This window comes from Aegilops tauschii, chromosome 7 (genome assembly GCF_002575655.3).
Source record: "Aegilops tauschii subsp. strangulata cultivar AL8/78 chromosome 7, Aet v6.0, whole genome shotgun sequence".
NCBI lineage: Eukaryota > Viridiplantae > Streptophyta > Magnoliopsida > Poales > Poaceae > Aegilops > Aegilops tauschii.
The window spans coordinates 21,000,864-21,020,736 of NC_053041.3; the positions used below are offsets into that span (position 1 = coordinate 21,000,864).

General features: G+C 44.7%; 2 protein-coding genes across 2 annotated transcripts; one reads left to right on the forward strand and one right to left on the reverse strand.

Moving 5' to 3' along the window:
* The first annotated feature begins 5,392 nt into the window (after nucleotides 1-5,392).
* Nucleotides 5,393-7,158, forward strand: LOC109750952 (scopoletin glucosyltransferase-like). The gene has a single exon (XM_073505280.1). It carries the CDS (start codon nucleotides 5,455-5,457, stop codon nucleotides 6,907-6,909), a length of 1,455 nt encoding a protein of 484 aa, XP_073361381.1. The 5' UTR covers nucleotides 5,393-5,454; the 3' UTR covers nucleotides 6,910-7,158.
* A 3,321-nt stretch (nucleotides 7,159-10,479) lies between these two features.
* LOC109750951 (4-hydroxyphenylacetaldehyde oxime monooxygenase) lies at nucleotides 10,480-16,424 on the reverse strand. Its single transcript, XM_020309866.4, has 3 exons — nucleotides 15,917-16,424; nucleotides 11,918-12,370; nucleotides 10,480-11,357 (listed from the first exon to the last, which is right to left on the reverse strand). Exons 1-3 carry the CDS (start codon nucleotides 16,397-16,399, stop codon nucleotides 10,737-10,739), a joined length of 1,557 nt encoding a protein of 518 aa, XP_020165455.1. The 5' UTR covers nucleotides 16,400-16,424; the 3' UTR covers nucleotides 10,480-10,736.
* Between the last annotated feature and the right edge of the window lie 3,449 nt (nucleotides 16,425-19,873).

Here is a 19,873-nt window from a genome sequence, read left to right on the forward strand (position 1 = left end):
ACGGCCCGAAATTAGGTAATCGTGGTTGTATATGTTCTAAGGCCATGTGTGCTAAAAGTTAAACGGGTGATTATCTGCATGTACGCATATCGATTGAGAAATTAACTGGCATTAATTCCCTATGTGCCTACAGCTGCAGCGCACTCCATGCCAAGCTATCCAGCTTAACTGATGGAGCAAACCAGACAAATTCATGAAAAAAATGATGTCATAAGGAATTGGTCGTGATGTGAAATGATGATCTTGTTGATGTGCCACACAAATCCACTAACTGCAGATGAGAATCATGTGCACGTTCAATCTCAATTGCCATGGATGAACCCTGCAGAGGAGACAAATTGAAACCAACTTTAGTCAGTCTCGATACATGCTCATGTAGAGCGAGTACACGAGTAAAGATTGTTGCCATATGTGGTAAGCAATCCAAACAATTCAAAAAAATAAGTGAGTACACGAGCAAAGATTGTTGCCACCGTCAGAAACAACACAAGACATAAGCAGAGTAAAAAAAAGCAAACTAATTTTTGAACAGTATCAACTGGAATGAAGTAATCTGTAGTTTTACACCAAATTGGAAAGCCGGTAAAATTTAGATGAGAAAACTAGCTTCAGGTAATCTAGAAACTCGTTTAGGCTACTGAATACACATGCAGAAAAGAAGGGTGGGATCAAAGGAGAAGATTGCAGAAAACAAAAGGGGAAACCAAGGTAAGGAAGCCTACATAAAAATGTATCAAAAAAAATCTGCCAACTCCACCATACAGCTTTTCTAGGCATTGATGTGTGATGGTGTGTGCACACAAATTCAGCCATAATATATCATATCTATCCAATAAATGACATACAGATGTGCAATTAGACTTTCTAAATAAGCACATATCAACCTCCCCGGAGATTTTCCAAAACATGCAGACTTAACTTTATGATTTAATTGATGAAACATACCAGAGTTTGGATCAACATTGCATTTCACGGAAGGATGGGCGTTGAAGATGTTGTGTGCTATTGTGCATCCATCTTTCCTTGACCAGACTTCATTGGATAGTTACAAAGTCACTCTTTTGAGCAATGGTGAACATCTGAGTACGAGTTTCAAGAAAGCAAACTCATGATCCAATCCTACAAAGCCAATGATCTCCACTTCTTCAAGAGCAGTCAAGGAGATGGGTTCTCCAGTATGTGGGCTCACATGGACAATCTGGTGGGCATTCTTCTTCTTCCACCTAAAACTAAACATAAATGTCAACCAGTACACTATGTATTGTTAAGATATGTAACAGAATCGAAAATTACCATTGATCTTTGTAGGACGACCTTAAGCCTCTGCATAGCACAAAGAATTCGATCCACCCCAAGGAGATGAAACACCAATGCTCCAACAAAATGCTCATAAGTTCTAAAATATAGCTCCAAACAGAGAAGGCAATAACCATATGCTTCTCTATCTCGTTTGTAAACTCATGTGCTTCGCCGTAGAAAATAGAGGAGCACTGAAATAACAATTTAGCAGGATATTTATCATTGTAAAATTAAGTTTAATCATGGAAGATAGAGGCAGCGCACAGTGCGGGCATGAATTTGCAATGAAGGGAGTTGTCCTTATGTGGTACCACCAGAACTTCTCCAGCATATGGTTAAGTGTGGGGGGGGGGGGGGGGGGGGGGGGGGGGCAAGAATTTCAACATGGTGTATACCTGCTGCCTCGATGTCCACCATAACAAGCTCCTGCAGCAACCCCAAGTGAATCGTCAGGTCGTCTCGGTGCAAAATGTCCAACATCACCACGAGCCTCGGGCTTAAACCTGGGAATGGGGACAGACAACCCCCCCCCCCCCCCCCCCCCCCCCAGTCCAAACCACAACCAAGTTATGACTCATTTCATACTAATACCAACTCGATCAATTTGATCAGCACCTAAACAATATACGGTTGGTGTAGTACATCCATGGAGCTTTCCTTTTTCCCCTCTCCCCAAAGTTTTGTTTTAGTATGCAACTCTCTACCAAGTAGACTCACATTGGTTGTCGCGCGACTAAGCTTTTTCCCCCCAAAATCGTATAGTTTAATTTAGGCCTACTAGATCACACGAACCTAACCTCAAAGAGTGGTCAGCGCATCCTGTACGTGGTCGCGTCCCCCGCTCTGTTGTTGTTACCACATGAAGATGAATCTCAACAAATCAACAAGCCAAAAAGAAAAAAAATACCGGGAACGCAAATACTGATTTTATTAGGGGCTAGGAGTTTGGGGTTCATCTTATGTAAATCTAGGAATGTGTGAGTTATTTTAGGGGATTTGGTCCTAGTTTTCCTTTTGGTTTCTGTCTGACTGGGAACAAGAAAAAGAAACGACATGGAGAGATGCTACATTGAATCAAAAGTGGATTTTTTTAAGTGACACAAAAGTTGGATGGCAAATTTTAACATGGCCCGGTTACCTCATCTTTTCACATGCGAGGTAGGAATGTAAAAGTTAATCAGTCCACTAATTAATGAGATCAACAGTTCAGATCTATTATATACTCTTGTTTCTCGTGTGAAAAGAGGAGTTAAGAGGGACCATGTTAAAACTGCTCAAAGTGGATTGGGTGGTGGTGGTGCGGGTAGAGGCCAAAAATTATTGAACTGTCACCCATGCATTCAATCCACATGGGTCAAAACCTGGGGAAAAGGGCAGACCCGCACCAAATCCAAACTAAAATGCTACACCTATGAAATTGATACGTAATCTTAAATTTGAGGGTGAGGGCCATGCTAGCTAATGAAACAAAGCTACATCAGCATATAGGTAACTTTTTGTAGCAAACTCCCGTAAGTGTAGCAAAGCTCCAATCCAAACCACGACTAGACATGACTCATCTCACATGGCTGTTGGAGTTATGTCCATGGAGCTTTCTTTTGTTCTCTCTCCCCAAATCATTGTTTTAGTCTCTCACTCTATGCCAAGTGGGCTCGCATTGGATGCCGCACAATAAATCTTTGTTGAGCTTAATCATGTAGTTTAAGCCTACTGCATCATGTGATCCCTGCCTAAAAATCGTTCTAGCTTTATTTATTGGCAGAGCCCTGTATATTACAGCTCTGGTGGGCATCCATGCTTTTGAATGGAGAATAAACTGGGTTGAAACCACAAAAGTGAAATGGATTGGTGTGGTTCGGAGGGAAAATACATGTGGGTTGGTGCGGCTTGGAGTCCAGAAGCTCATCAAATGGCTGGAGTTGCTACATATGGGTGTGATATGAGTCATATTTACGTCGTTGTGGTTTGGATCCCGTGCGGGTTTGTTCCCATTCTCAGGATTTAGACGTGGATGCATGAATGGGGATATGTCCTAAGGTAGGAGTCCCAAGACTTTTATCTCTCATTATATATTTTCCTGTGAAGAAAAAGTGAAACTGAAAGTTGAAAGCTCAGAAGTTTTCTCTAGCTTCAGTGAGGTGTTCAACAGCTTCCAGGAGCTGGAGTCAGACTTGCTGAGCACTACCACGCGACGCTCGGTCACCGCGAATGGCGAGTCGGTTGTTGTTCGATTAATGTCTTTGTTAATTCAAGGTTGGGCTCAACTTAAGCCTATTCTATAAAACAAACTACTAAAAATGTGTATGTTCTATTCCCACCATGTTCCAAGAACAACAATGGTACCGCCCAAGTTGGAGAAGTCCATCATGAGTTTGTAGAGGAGCAAAGCTGGGTGATGATCACTTCCATTTGAATAGAACATGCTTAATTAGGTACACCTAGAGGGGCTACTTGTGCTGACATATGAACCCAAACTGGAAAAAAATAAAGAAAAATATGAAAATAGGGAACTTAATTTGTCTAAGAGACAATGATGACAAAACTAAAATGTGCCTTTTGTTGTCTGTTGAGATGGGTACACCCTGCAGTGTACTCCCTCTATTCCAAATTACTCGTCGTATAAATGGATGTATCTAGAACTAAAATACATTAGATACATCCATACCTGCGACAAGTAATTCGGAACGGAGGGAGTACATGTCAACAAGTCATGTTTGATTAAGTTGAGTAAGATGATTATGCCAGTGATGTATTACCGGTCTGAAAGCTAATGTGAGCTGTCGGCAACGTGGGTATATAAATCCAACAACATATCTAGCAAGACTAAGAGTTAGTCAAATAAAAAATTCACAAGACTAAGACACAACAACCGGTAGGTGTCAACTATCTTGATTCTTAAAACCATGTTGCAGTTTAATACAGTATAAGCTAGCTTGCATAATTTGATATGAGAAGACCTTTGAGGGTTGATTGAGCGCCCTAGATTTTACTAGTTCACACATGAGTTGCTTTGATATTCTGATACAAACCGACTTAGTCTTCTGTTGAGATGGATACACCCTTGATTATACATCTAAATAATACGAGCCGCCCATTGCCGATAATCCAGCAGACTACCCATCGATACTAATGTATTTTCTTTGTTTAAGGGGTACAATCGAAAGACATACAAAACAAATACCAGGGATGGACCAGCTAAACAGATGATTCAATACGACTGTGTACGCTTCCTAGAAGTAGTAGTACGATGTACAGTGAAAAAGCCTAACTTTTTTCTGCTCATGCACTAAAACTGAGTTGTGTTCACGATTGTGTTGGGCGACATTGCCATGACGACAGGGTGATCTTTCTTTCTTTTTTGGACAGTAAAAGCTGGCGAACTTGGGTTGGCATTTGCGACCGTTTCCCCTGGCAGTTTTAGTTGTAGGGGGCGACATTTCTTCAGAAGAGCATGACGGGTTTTGATATATAGTAAGACAATTCTTTCCAGAAAAATGTCACCGCTTGATCACGATCCAATGGCAGTGGGGAAGTTCATTGGGACCTTACTCCTTGAGAACGTTAGTCAATTAACATTACCATTTGACACCCTTATTTCCTACTGTATTAACTGTCTAACAAACCATTGCATATTGATGAGTGAATTTAACAAGTGAGACCACCTCAGTTCAAACACTTGCATGTGAAAGGCATCAAAAAAATCTTGAGCGGCATTCGACTTTTTCTTCCTTTGATTTTTTTTCTTTTGAAAAAAAGAAAGACCCCCGGACTCTACAATTGGACGATGCATGCAGAAGCCAAACATCTAAAATCGGAGGAACCAACCAAGCCTCATTGTCAAGTCTGATGCACACACCAGTCCGGCACACTCTCAAGGCCGCCGCCGCCGCTGCCGTCTTCAACCGATCCATCTTCAGAGCAGTTACTAACGCATGGATTTTGTCAGGCTGACAGTGGACGTCATCACGACGTCAGATAGCGCTATCCCCCTGCGCGAGTCTGTCGATGACAGGGACGCGGGGTTCTTCCTCCAATGACGAGCTCGAGCGCAGACCTTCACGACATTATAATAAGTAACTCACAAACTTGCGCTTCTGTACTCTATCCTACTCTCCTCCGAAACTTCTGGGACGCAGCAAGCTAGCCAAACCAGCCATGGCTGCCCAAGACGAGCAGCCGCTGCACATCCTCTTCTTCCCGTTCCTAGCCCCGGGCCACCTCATTCCCACCACCGACATGGCCGTGCTCTTCGCCGCCCGCGGCGTCAGGTGCACCGTCCTCACCACGCCGGTCAACGCCGCGCTCATCCGCTCAGCCGTCGACCGCGCCAATGACGGCAGCTCCCCGGCGATCGACATCTCCGTGGTGCCTTTCCCTGACGTCGGGCTCCCGCCGGGCGTCGAGAACTTCGCGGCCCTCACGTCCCAGGACGACCGCGACAGGTTCTTCCGAGCGCTGCCGCTGTTCCGAGAGCCCTTCGGCCGGCTCCTGGTCGACAGCCGCCCCGACGCCGTGGTCTCCGACAGCTTCTTCCACTGGTCCGCGGACGCCGCCGCGGAGCACGGCGTCCCGCGAATCGCGTTCCTCGGCAGCAGCGTGTTCGCGCGCTCCTGCAGCGACAGCATGCTGCGCCACAACCCGCTGGCGGCCGCCCCCGGCGACCCCGACGCCCTCGTCTCCCTGCCGGGGCTGCCGCACCGCGTCGAGATGAGGCGGAGCCAGATGATGGACCCGGCGAGGGCGTCGCACTGGGCCTTCTTCGAGAGCGTGAACGCCGCGGACCAGAGGAGCTTCGGCGAGGTGTTCAACAGCTTCCAGGAGCTGGAGCCGGACTACGCCGAGCACTACCGCGCGACGCTCGGCCGCCGCGCGTGGCTCGTCGGGCCCGTGGCGCTCGCCGGCAAGGACGACATGGCCGGGCGAGGCGCCAGCGCGCCCTCGCCGGACACGGACGGCTGCCTCCGGTGGCTGGACGCGAAGCCGGCCGGCTCGGTGGTGTACGTGTCCTTCGGCACGCTGGCCAGCTTCTCGCCGGCGGAGCTGCGCCAGCTCGCCCGCGGCCTCGACCTCTCGGGCATGAATTTCCTGTGGGCGATGGGCGCCGCAGACTCTTCGCCGGAGAAGTGGATGCCGGAAGGCTTCGCCGAGCTGGTGGCATCACGCGGCGGCCGCGGCTTCATCGTGCGAGGCTGGGCGCCGCAGCTGCTCATCCTGAACCACCCCGCCCTCGGCGGGTTCGTGACGCACTGCGGCTGGAACTCGGTGCTGGAGGCCGTGAGCGCCGGCGTGCCGATGGTCACGTGGCCGCGGCACGCGGACCAGTTCAACAACGAGATGCTCATCGTGAAGCTGCTCGAGGTGGGTGTCAGCGTCGGCGCCAAGGACTACGGGTCGTCCCTCGATGCCCACGAGGTGGTCGGCGGCGAGGTGATCGCCGGATCCATCGGGAGGTTGATGGAGAGCGACGCCATACAGAAGAAGGCCAGGGACCTGGCTGTGAAGGCGAGGAGCGCCGTGGAGACGGGTGGGTCTTCGTACGACGCCGTTGGCCGGCTGATGGACGAGTTGACGGCTCGCCGGAGTTCAGTCCAGGTTAAACAAGCTAGCTGACCGATATTGATCACATGGCTCGTTTCGCGTGCACGAGAGTTTGCTTTTGGCTGATCAATCACAATGCCCCTTACAGCCTCATTGTTCTTCTCTGTTTGTTCACATTTTAATGTTTTATACTCACTTTGTTGATGTTTTTGTTTGACTTGCATTAACTTTAAAAAAAGAAGGATGTGTGCATCGCAATTATGGGTACACCGAATGTTCAACCTTCTTATTGAAAAAAGAAGAATAAAAACTTAGTGCGCAATTGTATGTAACAATGTTGAGCTGAATTTAAAAATACCCATACTAACCTAAATTAACACTTGATAAAAATATGTACCACTCTAAGGAGATCTCGATTGTTTTTTTGCCCTTGTCGGAACTCGACGCCTCGGCTCGTTGCCATCTTCTATACGATGGTGTGACCTCAACGAGTCTGCAATCATAGCCGACTTTGTTGCTCTCGCGGAACAACTCCGTTTGTGCCCTTTTCTTTTTCGCGCGTACAACGCGGAGCAATGGTGTCCTTGCCTGCGGCATCCACAAACGCCTTGATTATGAGGTGCTCCTCGACTGCGAGATGGAGGGTACATGGATGGCGGTGAACATGGTCTCATTGGTGCGCTGTGTCATGAGCTGGCCTTCATGGCACAATGCCCCGCGAGCTTCTCCTCCTCCCCCACCTCCAACTCATACTTAACTAGCACCCACCAAACTCCACTGTTCTCTGCCAGCGATGGGCAGGTGGTCGATTTGAGGAGTGAGCACAGCGCTCAGAGGTCAATTTTGGCAGCAACCATGGCTAGGGTTTGAAGAGCTAATGGGGGTGGAGGACGACTTTATGCCCCTCCCCCATCATCCTGCTATTTTTTTTCAACATCCTTTTTCCCATTCTTTTATGTTTTCATCGATTTACTTTTCTTAGGACTTGCATATATCTTTAGAAGTGTACGTACATATATTAGCATGAACAATTTTTTAAATATATTAACTTAAAAAAATATGAATTTGATTAATACATGGATATGACTTTTATGCATTATTTAAACTGAATTTTGGTAATACTTTTTTTACAAATGTATTAAAAACGCATTTTAGAAAATTAAAAATATAATGAACTAAATGGGCCTCAACATTTTCTACCCTCATAGGGGCAGTTATGGTGTTTTAGCTACTATTCTAGCATGGAATAGGAGGCTAAATCCTATTCTAGGCTCATAGCATTTCTTTAGAAACAAGCTCATAGCATGGGATAGTCAAAAAATTGTGCGCCCCTCCTCATCTCTTGGCACGGCCTATGTCCGGGTGTTTGTTAGTATTTTGCTCTTTTTTTCTTCATGTGTGCATACTTTTTTTTTATTTTGTTTCTTTTGCTTATGCTTTCTAACAATTTTTTGTTCTTTTCTGACCCCCCCCCCCCCCACCACACACACACCCATTTTTGTTTATATGTTTTCTTCTTTTTGTAAACATCAACATTTTTATAACACAAGATGAAAGTTCTACAAATACATGACAGCCATTTTTTAGATACATGATTAATATGTTTTAAATATGGAACGAGCGTGTATGTTTTTATTTTCAATCATATAGTTTTCTCTTTTCGAAACTGAATTTAACATTTTTTTTAAATCTGTAAGAAACTCATTCCAACGAAAAAGAAGCTCAAACCGTAGATGGGCCCGGCCCAGATGCGTGATAAACTGAGAAAAGAAAAGGCCGACATCAGGGTATTAAAGGGTTCATGTAGATGGGCTGCCCCGGACCACTGAGCAGATAAGAGCCCTTAAAAACTCTCCGCTCCAGCCGAGACACAAGCTGTGCGGTGCGGAGTACCCAGGCCGCCATGGCCGCCGGACAGCCGCAGCTGCTCGCCGGCGACCGGGACTCTTCATCCTCCTCCTCCCACCCGCCGCCACTGCCTCCACCCAAGATCCTCCTGGCGAAGCCAGCGCTTCCGCCCCCCTCGTCCTCCGGTGCCGCCGACGAGGGCGCTGGATGAATTGGTGCTACGTCAATTAACTGCACTTAATAGTTCACAGAATTGGTGTGGTTAGTGGAAGAGTATGAATTAGCTTCATATGTCTCATTGCTCAGTGTACTTGTTACTGCCTTAGTTCCCTGAATTGGGTTGTAGCGTGTAGGTCCTCTTGAGATGTGCTGCGCAGAGCAAGCTGAGATCTTTTACTACAATTTTCCATGCTTTGGGCATTCTAGGTTTGGGTCTATAGAGGTGGAGAGGCATAAGACTGTGGGCGAAAGCTTTGATTGGACGGGCGTTGGTACCAATGATGATGGCGCTACAAGTCGTTCTTATCATCTTATCATCCTTCCGGTGAAAATCGCACCGACTTCGGTCATGGCGGATGATGACGGCGTCTCCGACGCCCCCTGTTGAGGCATCGTCGTTGCAAACTGCGTCAACATGATCGGGATGTTCCGGGGGAAACCCTAGATCTGGGTCTACCGGATCGGACGATGACGGCGCCTTCGGTGTCGTGCTCCCTCCTGAGGGCATTGTTTTGGAGCAGGAGCTGGCTGGAGGGGACGAGGAGGAGCGGTGTTTCATCTACCGCAAGGCCGACGACGGATCCCGGCGGCATGGCGCTGCGGAGCTTCGGCAACGGGCGCGTGTGGATGGATACGTGCATGATGGTGGCGTTGTCTGGCGCCATGGTGGCGTCGATGGCAGCTAGACTGGGCAAGGTACATGCAGCAGTACAACACTGAAGATGGATTGGTGGCAGGTGGCTGCGGCGGCCTCATACCCGGCAGGTGTCCTGGTTGAGGAGTGCGCCGGACTGGTGGGTGGCTCATACCCGGCAGGCATCCTGATTGGGACCTCAGGTCTTAGATGTTAGGTTTGGCTGCGAGGTATGTTTGGTATTAGGCCCAGACTATCAGCATCCCTTAATCAACTAGATAGGAGTAGAGATAGGTGTCCTAGATGGTGGCTTTAGTCCTACTGGTGTATGACTTTGTAAGGACTTATGTGAATAATTAATAAAGTGGATGCATGCATCGTCCAGATGCAGAGGCCGGGGGTCCTCCATTTCTAAAAAAAATGTTGAAGAGTACTTCCTCAATATTGGGCCGTGTCCCATCGGAGTGGGATGAACGTTGTCGACAGGTGTTATTTCCCTTCTTGGAAACGGTTCTGGAGATTTTGCTCAAAAATCACTCCTGTATATCAAATGTGCAGGAACACCTTGCTTTCTGTCGAGGTTTCCGCCAAAAAAATAAAATCAAAATAAGTTTTGGCGTTTGATTAGCTGCACCAGTGCTTCATTTTCATTGGTGACTGCCACATATACCATGACAAACAAATAGACACATGTAACTGCCTAATTGGTGGACAATTGCTGAGGCCAAAGGCCACCTAGGCCAGTTTTCTCACATGAAAATGCATTGGCTGACCAAGTAGCTAGAGAGGGCAGTGATACTGAAGCGTCCACCAGTTCAGCAGATCAAAACCCACAAGTCCACAACGGAATTAACACTGAGCAGACGCTAGAACGAAACCACGGCACTTTTGTCGAATAATACTGTAACAGGGAGGCTCTTCCCGGGCTCCCGGCTCCATTGTTAGAACGAAACCACATCATCCATAAATAAGCTCATGCGAGCAGTTCAATCAATCAAGAAAAGTAACAAGGCAAACGTGGAGTGCCCTTATTGTAGAGCGTTTAGATCACTAAAGAAGTATAGTGATCTAAACGCTCTTATATTTTCTTATAAAGGGAGTACAAAACAGGCAAACTAAAAGGAAACACAAAGCATACATACTGTACAGCGAATGCAATGCAGATACGTTGATCGCTCTGCCAGTTAAACCATTTCAATCAAGGACACATATTGTACCTTGTCGGTACCAGCATGAGTGGCGTCTTCTTGCGGAAAGTCAGCGCCCCTGCCTCCTCCATGTTGACATCCTCACAGCTCACCCCATCAGGGAGCTCCCAGTTGAAGCAGTAGAGCATATTAGCCAAGATGAACTCGACGTTGGCCACGCCCATGGCCAATCCCGGGCAGATCCGTCGTCCCGACCCAAACGGCAAAAGCTCGAAATGCGCCCCATTGAAGTCAACATCCTTGTCCTGAAACCTTTCCGGGCGAAATTCCTCCGGATCATCATTCCAAGCGCTGGGGTCCCTACCGATAGCCCATGCGTTCACGATGATCTTTGTCTTGGCTGGGATGTCGTATCCTGCGACCTGAATCCGCCCTGTGGTCTCCCTCGGGACGAGCAACGTCGCCGGGGGATGCAGCCGCAGCGTCTCCTTCACCACCATCTTCAGGTATTTGAGCTTGGGCATGTCGTCGTGCTGCAGGAGCTCTGTCTTGCCTCCGATGGCCCTGATTTCGTCTTGTACCTTACCGAGTATCCTTGGCTGTCGAATTAGCTCCGCCATTGCCCAGTTTATTGTCACTGAGCTAGTGTGATTGCCACCGACGAAAGTGTTCTGAAACATTAGCAATTGGCATGCGATGAACTAATTACTCCATCCATTCTTTTATACAAGGCCACAAACTCATATTACAGGTACAAAGATAAAATTTAATTATTGCTTTGCAAGTCAACTTTTTTTGTTAACCAGGATCATTAATACGCAGCATGCATGCGAGAAAGGAATGAGAAGAAGAACCATGCTATACGTACGACAATTCACGTACGAATTATATCCGATGGAGCAGATCAACCTGTATATCAGTTGGACTCTAAGTCCAGCAACGGCTGGATGTTGCATCGTACCAAATCGGACAAGTCATGTTCGTACGTGTAGTAGTTTCGTGAGAAGAAAGTAGCGAAGTGTCATTATGACTACATACATGCAAGTATTAAACAAGTTGCTAATAGGTGAAAACATCACTAATTTTTGCCTCAATTACTGGATGGCCCTATATAGATGCAAAATGTCTTTCTCATAGTGACCGTATAAGGAAATGGAGGGAGTATTTATTTGCCAAACATATTGGTACATTCAATTCGAGTATATGTGCAATGATGAGGTTAAATAATTACCATGAGGATGGCCTTGGCATGTTCCCTTGTGAAGCTGTTGGTGGCTCCTGCAGGATTTTTCCAAAGGTCAACGAGCTCTTGCACGAGTACAGATGCGCACTCGTCACCGGGCTGCCTTCTGCGTCTGGGATCGTCGTTGATGCACTGGTCGATGACTTGTTCAAAGAAGGCATCAATCTTCTTGAAGATCCTCTCTCGGCGGGACTTAATGCCCGTAACTTTGTCGACGAGGCGACCAACGCTGTTGGGGAAGAAGTCCTCGGCAGAGAAGCCGCTCAGCATGTCCATGGTCTCGTTCAGCACGGGGACAAACTGCCCCTTGAACTGCTCCGCCGCGTAGTTTTCACCAAAGGCGAAAGAGCCGATGATCCCGTCCAGCGTGGCAAATATGTGGTCGGCAACCGCCACCGGCTTTCGACCGGTATTGGTGAGGTTCTTCACAAGATTTCCCATCTAGTCATGGACAAGTATAATCCAGCAACTCAGTGTCATCTATCAAGTTAGCCTTATGGAAAAGAACATACCAAACATTTTTCACTGGTTCAGTTCTATATGTAGAAAATCTCATAGTCTGTGTTGCACAAAATAATATATTGCGAATACAGACTTATGAATATGCATCCGTTGGTTGTTGGGGACTTCTCACTCATTGAGTTGCGCAAATATATACAGAAAAAACTCTTTATATGTTGTGACTCTACGGTCACAGCAATCACAGCCACTCGCTGTGTGTGGGGATACCAGCTACGGTTAGACAAAAAGTTTCCCTCTATTGTTTTCTACATTTTTCAATTTGTTTTCCTTTATTCCCTTTTTCATTTTGTAGGATTGCAGGATTCTTGTTAGAGTCAAATATATACCAGTGGTAAATGAAGTTGCGGGTGATGGCCACTTTGGTGTCTGTAGTGTACTGTGAACCGGGCCAAAACTTGCATGACTACAATTACAATTCTAGTTACATAATTCCTCTCCGTTCCAAAATCTATGGTTCAAAAGTAAAACTAACGTATGTTTCACAAAGTTTTTTGAAAAAGAAATTATCAACAACTAAATTGCAAAATAGGACTATCAGATCTACACTGAAATATGTTTTCATATTTCATCTGTTTAGTATTGTATATAGTGATTGCTTTTTCTATAAATTTGGGAAATTTTTACAAAGTTTGACTTCTCAAAAGTTTTATACACCTTGTTTTATGGAAAGGGGGGAGTAGGATAAGTTTTATTAGGCCTCTTCCAATGCAAAGGTGATAAGGTGCTAAGGACATTAAATGGTTTTAGCAACTCAATTCCTCAATGTATAGGTGTTTAGCTTTTTGTTGCTAAGCTTCCTTCATTTAATTTAGTTGCAAACTCGGAATAATGTTTTCACGTAGGTACATGTCCTTAGCATCATTTCTTTCCGAACTCACCAAACTACTCCATTTATTTATAATTAACTTGCCACATCAGATTTTATGCCTACTTGGCAGACTTGGCAACCTTGACTTTCCATAAGCGCGGTGTTCAATGCAGCGCATATCAGTGAGCAAATTAGTGACTATTAAGATTGATGTATGATATGCAATCAATGATGTCAATGAAGAGGACTTTTAGATTAATAGGGAATATGCTTCATGTCGGATGTAGCAGTGGCTTCATGACAGTTTTATTATTAATCTAAAAGTTGTACCCATCCAATCATGTGCGTATGCAATTTAATAGTTGGAGGCCCATCCTTATCACCGAGATAAAATAACAAGAAAGTCATGTTTTAGCCTAACGGAAAGTTTGTGTATAATCCTAGAAAAACGTGAAAATAAATAAATCATAATTGCGTTCATTATAGGCTGTTCTAACACTAATCTGTGCCGTGGGCCTTTGACATCTACGGGCTTCTTTCATATGGCTGTTTATGTACTCTATTTTTTATTGGCTTGTTGCATCATGTGTGTTCAGTTTTTCGTATCTCAAACTGCATAAAACACTATTCCCTTCTCCCGAAAATATAATTCATGTTTGAATTTTCATAGCCTGTGGTGTATAACCTTGACCAGGATGTTCACTTCAATATGGGTAAAATTTATTAAACGATGTACTAGCACATTTAACCGTTCTGGGAATGAGTCAGTATATGTGGAATCGCAAGTTATAAGTGTGCACAACCTGGTCAGTAGATCATTTTTCATAGATTGAGTTCTATATGTGCCAAATCTCATAGCTTGTGTTACACAAGATAGTATGTTGCAAACACAGACTTAGGAATGTGCATCCGTGGGTTGTTGGACACCTCACATTCATTGAGTTGCGCAAATATATATAGACAAAACTCTTTATATGTTGTGAGTTGTGACTCTGCGGACATAGCAATCACAGCCACTTGCTGTGTCTGGGGATGCAAGCTACGGGTAGACAAAAAGTTTCCCTCTTTTATTTTCTTCATTTTTCAATTAGTTTCCTTTATTCCCTTTTTCGTTGTGTAGGGTTGCAGGATTCTTGTTAGAGTCAAATATATACCAGTGGTTGGTCTCCAGTCGCTGTCCTTGGTTTTCAATGGCAATATTACATTAGAGACATACAATGCACTGATTGCCAAGGAATTGGAGAAGGGGAGGTCAAATCGCACGGACTGCTTTCAGATTATATGTGAGATCAAAGATGTTATGACTGTTTTTGAGTGGGTCTGTATCAAACACATACCCAGGGAATGCAATCAACTGGCACACGAGCTAGCCGCTAGTGAACGGCAACAAGATGATTTGGTTTTGATTGCAAACGTCCCCAAGCAGTTAAGAGGCCTTATGCTATCTGAATGTAACACCTCTGTGTAACAATTTGGGTACTCATTCTCAAAAAAAAAAAAATTACACACACCTGTGCTAAATGAAGTTGGGTGTGATGGCCACTTTCATGCCTGAAGTTATAAAGTACAACGAACCGTGCCAAAACTTTTATGACCGTGCAAGTACAATGCTAATTACATACTCTCTCTGTTCCAAACTCTATCGCTCAGAAGTAAAACTTTCGTATGCTTGAGAAAGTTTTAAGAAAAAAAATATCAACAACAATACTACAAAAATAGGACTATTAGATCCACACTTAAATATGTTTTCATATTTCGTTTGTTTAATATTGTATATATTTATTGCTTTTTCTATAAATTTCTGCAAATTTTACAAAGTTTGACTTCTGAAAAAGGTTAATACACCATGTTTTATGGAACAAGCTGGGGGTGTAGGATAAGTTTGGTTAGGCCTCTTCCAATGCAAAGGTGCTAAGATACTAAGTGCACGAAATGATTTAGCAACTCAAGTCCCCAATGCATAGGTGCTTAGCTATCTGTTGTTAAGCTTCCTTCATTTAATTAGTTATAGACTCATAATAATGTTTTCACCTAGGTACACGCGCTTGACGTCGTTTCTTTCTAGAGTCACCAAACTACTATATATATTTACAATTAACTTACCACATCAAATTTTAAGCCTACTTGGCATACTTGGCAGCCTTGACTTTGCATAAACGCAGTGTTCAATGCAGCGAATATCGGTGAGCAAATTAGTGACTTTTAAGATTGATGAATGATATGCAATCAATGATATCAATGAACAGGACTTTTAGATTAATCGGGAAGAATATGTTTCATGTTGGACATAGCCGTTGCTTCGTGACTGTTTTATTATTAATCTAAAAGTTACGTACTCAACTACTCATCCAAGCATGTGCGTATGCAAATTAAGAGTTGGAGGCCCATCCTTATCACCAAGATAAAATAACAAGAAAGTCCTGTTTTAGCCTAAGGGAAAGTTTGTATATAATCCTAGAAAAACTTGAAATAAATAACTCATAATTGCGTTCATTATAGGCTGTTCTGACACTAATTAAGTTTTGGCCGCCCCGTCATCTTTCTGTATACATAAAGAAAACTCTACTCAAATTTGCACTACTAATTCAGTTCAGGTATGCCGAAATTTTCTGCAAATTTGGTTGCTGATTCAGAAATATAACCAAGCACGTACGCACCTGGGTATCGCGGGCGTAGCAAGCGGCCTGCACGCGGCGGCGGCTGAGCAGCTCGACGATGAAAAGCTTGCGCATGTCGCGGACGTAGTCGCTGTAGGGGGAGAAGGCGACGTCCTTGTAGCCGTACGACAGCAGACGCGGCCCGGCCGCAGGAGGCCGGCTGCAGCAGTCCGCGTCGTGCGTCTTTAGAGCCTCCCGCGCGGCCTCCGGCGAGGACAGCACCACCGTCGGAACCGTGCCCAGGCGCAGCATCATGACCGGCCCGTGCCGCCTCGCGAGCGTCGACAGGCTCCGGTGGGGCAACGGGCCGATCTGATGGAGGTTGCCGACGACGGGCAGCTTCCAGGGCCCTGGTGGCAGCCTAAGGCCACCTGACATGTTCCATCTCCGGTGTAGGAAGAGGAGGGAGATAAGTGGGAGAATGAACAGAAGGAGCTGCCATTGTTGGGGTAGGAGCTCTAGAAGCTGAGAAGCGCGCCCCATTGTATTGTGTGTGGTCCTGCTTTGGATGAGGCATAGGGGAGTTTTAAGTACGGTTTGTTGGTGCAACGACGGGATTTTTTTTATTTTTTTGGAAATATGCAAGGACGGGACTTTTTTTCTGGAGGGAAACAACAGGACTTCACTAGTAGAAAACATGGCTTTGGTTCGGGCCTGGCCAGCTCATTAGTCACGAACCGGGACCCATGGGGGGCATTAGACCGGTTCGTGAGCCCAGGGGGCCGGTCGGGGCCTCGTGGGCATTGGTCCCGGTTCGTCTGGATCTATTTGTAATTTGTTCATAAATGAATATGCAAAAGTTAGATTTTTTCTGTTCATAGATTTTTTTTGTGATATTATTGTTGAATAATGAAATGTTTGTGTGTTCATATATATGCAAAGAATATGTCCATTTTTTCATAGAATTTTTATGAACTTTTTTCTGTTGTAATTTTGTTCATATAATTTTTATTTTGTTCATAGAATTTTTATGATTTTTTTCTGTTGTAATTTTGTTCATAGAATAAGAAGAGAACGTGTTTAATAGAATTAGTTAGAAAAATAATAGAACTAGTTAAACTAGTTTATTTTTAGTAAGTACTACTTTATTCTATTTATAGTAAGTGCTTAGTAGTTGAACTAGTTGATTTAATAAAACTAGTTTATTTTACTATAGAAGTAGTTTATTTTTAGCAAGAAAATTAATAGAACTAGTTTATTTTTTTAGTTAAAGCAATTTTCCCGCATCGACATCGACGGTGCCAATCCCGCATCCTCGTCGTCGACCCAGCGGAGGAGGCCGGCTTGATCAGAGGGGCCATGTCCGGGACTGGGCTACGCCGGGCTGGTTTTGGGAGGTGCTACCTTCCGGGGGCGTAGGTTGGTGAGGAGCCAGCCCGTCGTTGACCCGATCCTTGTTTGGTGGCGGTCGCGTGGGCCAGTGACGGCGCCGAGGCTTCCGGACACCGTGGAGGTGGTACATCACCGTGTCAGCGAGGAGGGCGAGCACGTCCGTCGCTACATGGTTGCGTTGGAGGGTAGGTTCGACAATACCTGGCAGGTTCTTCAGGGATCTCACTGGAGCTATGATCCTGTGATGGTTCCTTCTCTTTGGGTGTCCACCGCCCGCGCCGATACCCGTCGGGCGCTACGGATCTAGCTGTACTATATGTATTCGAGGTGTATTAGTGATAATATTCGACGATGTACGGACGCATGGAGATGATGTAGTTTTGCTTATAATTGAATGCATCCTAATTTGAATACTACTTTATTTTATGATTTGATTTTGCTTATTGAATGCTCAAATTGGAAAACTACTCCTACTTTGAATGCTCAAATTGGAGAGCACTATGCAAGGCGTATGCATATGATTAGTTGATAGCTTATAGAGTTTTTGTTTTCGCAGAAATCTAGGAGTCCCCCTTCATCATCCCCGCCGTCGTCCCCATCACCGACCCCCTCCGACCTCGAGGTGAGACCAGCCACGAACCGGTTTTAGAAAGATAATTAAACGATATTTCGGGTTGACTTTAAGTCTGTTGAGTCTCCACCATATATGAGTGGACGAAGAATCACGACTGTTGTCATGGGGGTAGCTTCTCCTTCGTTCCCGTGTGCTAGACAATTTGGTGTAATGCACTCGGGAACGAAAGGAGGAGCTACCATCACCGACGGTCGCAAATGTCAGAGAGGAATCAGTGAGGGAGAGTTCCACCATATATATATATGAGAGGACGAAGAATCCCGACTGTTGTCGTGGGGGTCGCTTCTCCTTCATTCCCGTGTGCTAGACATTTTGGTGTAATGCACGCGGGGATGAAAGGAGGAGCGACCATCATCAACGGTCGAATGTATACACCACGTGAGCTGAGAGTTTTCAAGAAAAGACTCGACAGACCGATAGTCAACCCGTGATGAATAATAATGATCTAAGTTAGATTTTTTTAGTACATATATTTAATTGTAGATGTTTAATATTTGAATTATGAACATAGGAAATGTCGTACTCGGACGACGAAAGTCTCCCGGGGAGTGCGACTGGTGCCACGACGACCGAGGTCTGTGCGACAGGCCTCACCTGGACGAAGATCGGCGCTTCAGCATTAAGCTGGAGGAGACCTTCGATGTTGAAACGGTATGCAACGACGACAAGTGTTATTTTTTCGTAATTAAGCACGACTTCAAATATTTCAACGTATATTTTTCATCTTTTACAATTCGACTAGCTTATCCCATGCCATGCAAGACGCTATGTCTTGGAGAGGATGGGTTTTGAAGACCATGAAAGTTTCGAAACAAAGAAAATTCACCTAAGGACCCATCATGGTGTGGATTTTGAAGTAAAGTTGTACAATTCTGAGAGCGTAACCCATTTTGGTTGCAAAAAATGGGAAGCACTTTGCAAGATGTATGGTTTTGATGAGGGTATGCTTGTCACCATGGATCTTGGTGATCCTGAAATCGAGCAAGACAATATGGACATTTGGGTCCTTGTTGATACGCCTTCAATTCTACCGCTATGTGAGTTTCTCAAACATAGTTATTAGCTAATTTATATTGTTTATTTCAAAATAGTTGACAGCTTATTTCCATTGACAGCTTATTTTGATTGTTCAAATAATGTGCGGAACATGGTAGACAAAACCCACTACACCGATGGCTCCGAATTAACTTATCAGGAGAAAAATCATCTGGTCTGATTTTGTACTGATATTGAGAATTACAATATCTACAATCAAACTCCTCAACATTATGGTCAATACGTGCCACTAGTGCACGTGTTGAACTACGGTAACTACCATGGAGATACCCTGGTAAGATTTTTTACTATTACGACATCCGTGCATCTTTTGCATACTTCTAAAACTAGTACATCATTGCTAACTATGAAGTTATTACTATGTTTTTCAACAGAGAATCCCAGAGGATTGTGTGCCTCATTTGATGTATTAGAATGGCAGCCTTCGTGTTTTGAACATATATCCAGGTCATCCTACGAATCTCAACTGTCCATACCGGATTTCTCAAAGAAGTGGAGACATGCTAATCGAAAAATGAAAATAATGTATGGACAGTCGTAAGGAGGTTCTTGGAAGCAAAAGGAAGCGAAGCGCAAGAATTGGAGACAGGATGATCTCCATTCTCCATAATGGACAGTCAGGGTCTATATTGTTTTATGCTATTTTACTTTAAAGAGGGTATTTAGGTCCTACCTAATACTGATGATCATGTGCTAAGAACAATTCAGTAGGGTTGGTTCGATGACTATGAGGATGATCGTATGACTTGTTATTAATAACGAGTAGAAGTTGTATGATGATGATTAGTAGGACTTGTTATTATATATGATGATACATGATGCGAGTATGAAGAGTTATTATATATCAGCGGGTGAAATGAACATGGATTGGATTGAAGCGAAGGCAACATGCATGTGCTGCATGTAGTAGTACAATCCAAGCTTGATCAAAGTTA

What these genes read in the sequence shown, in the direction of transcription:
- LOC109750951 (XM_020309866.4), bottom strand. Translation starts at nt 16,399, where the DNA reads ATGGGGCGCGCTTCTCAGCTTCTAGAGCTCCTACCCCAACAATGGCAG. An exon ending in GCTACGCCCGCGATACCCAG is followed by an intron (nt 12,371 to 15,916) that starts GTGCGTACGTGC and finishes GTCCATGACTAG; the next exon opens with ATGGGAAATCTTGTGAAGAA. An exon ending in ATGCCAAGGCCATCCTCATG is followed by an intron (nt 11,358 to 11,917) that starts GTAATTATTTAA and finishes CTAATGTTTCAG; the next exon opens with AACACTTTCGTCGGTGGCAA.
- LOC109750952 (XM_073505280.1), top strand. Translation starts at nt 5,455, where the DNA reads ATGGCTGCCCAAGACGAGCAGCCGCTGCACATCCTCTTCTTCCCGTTC.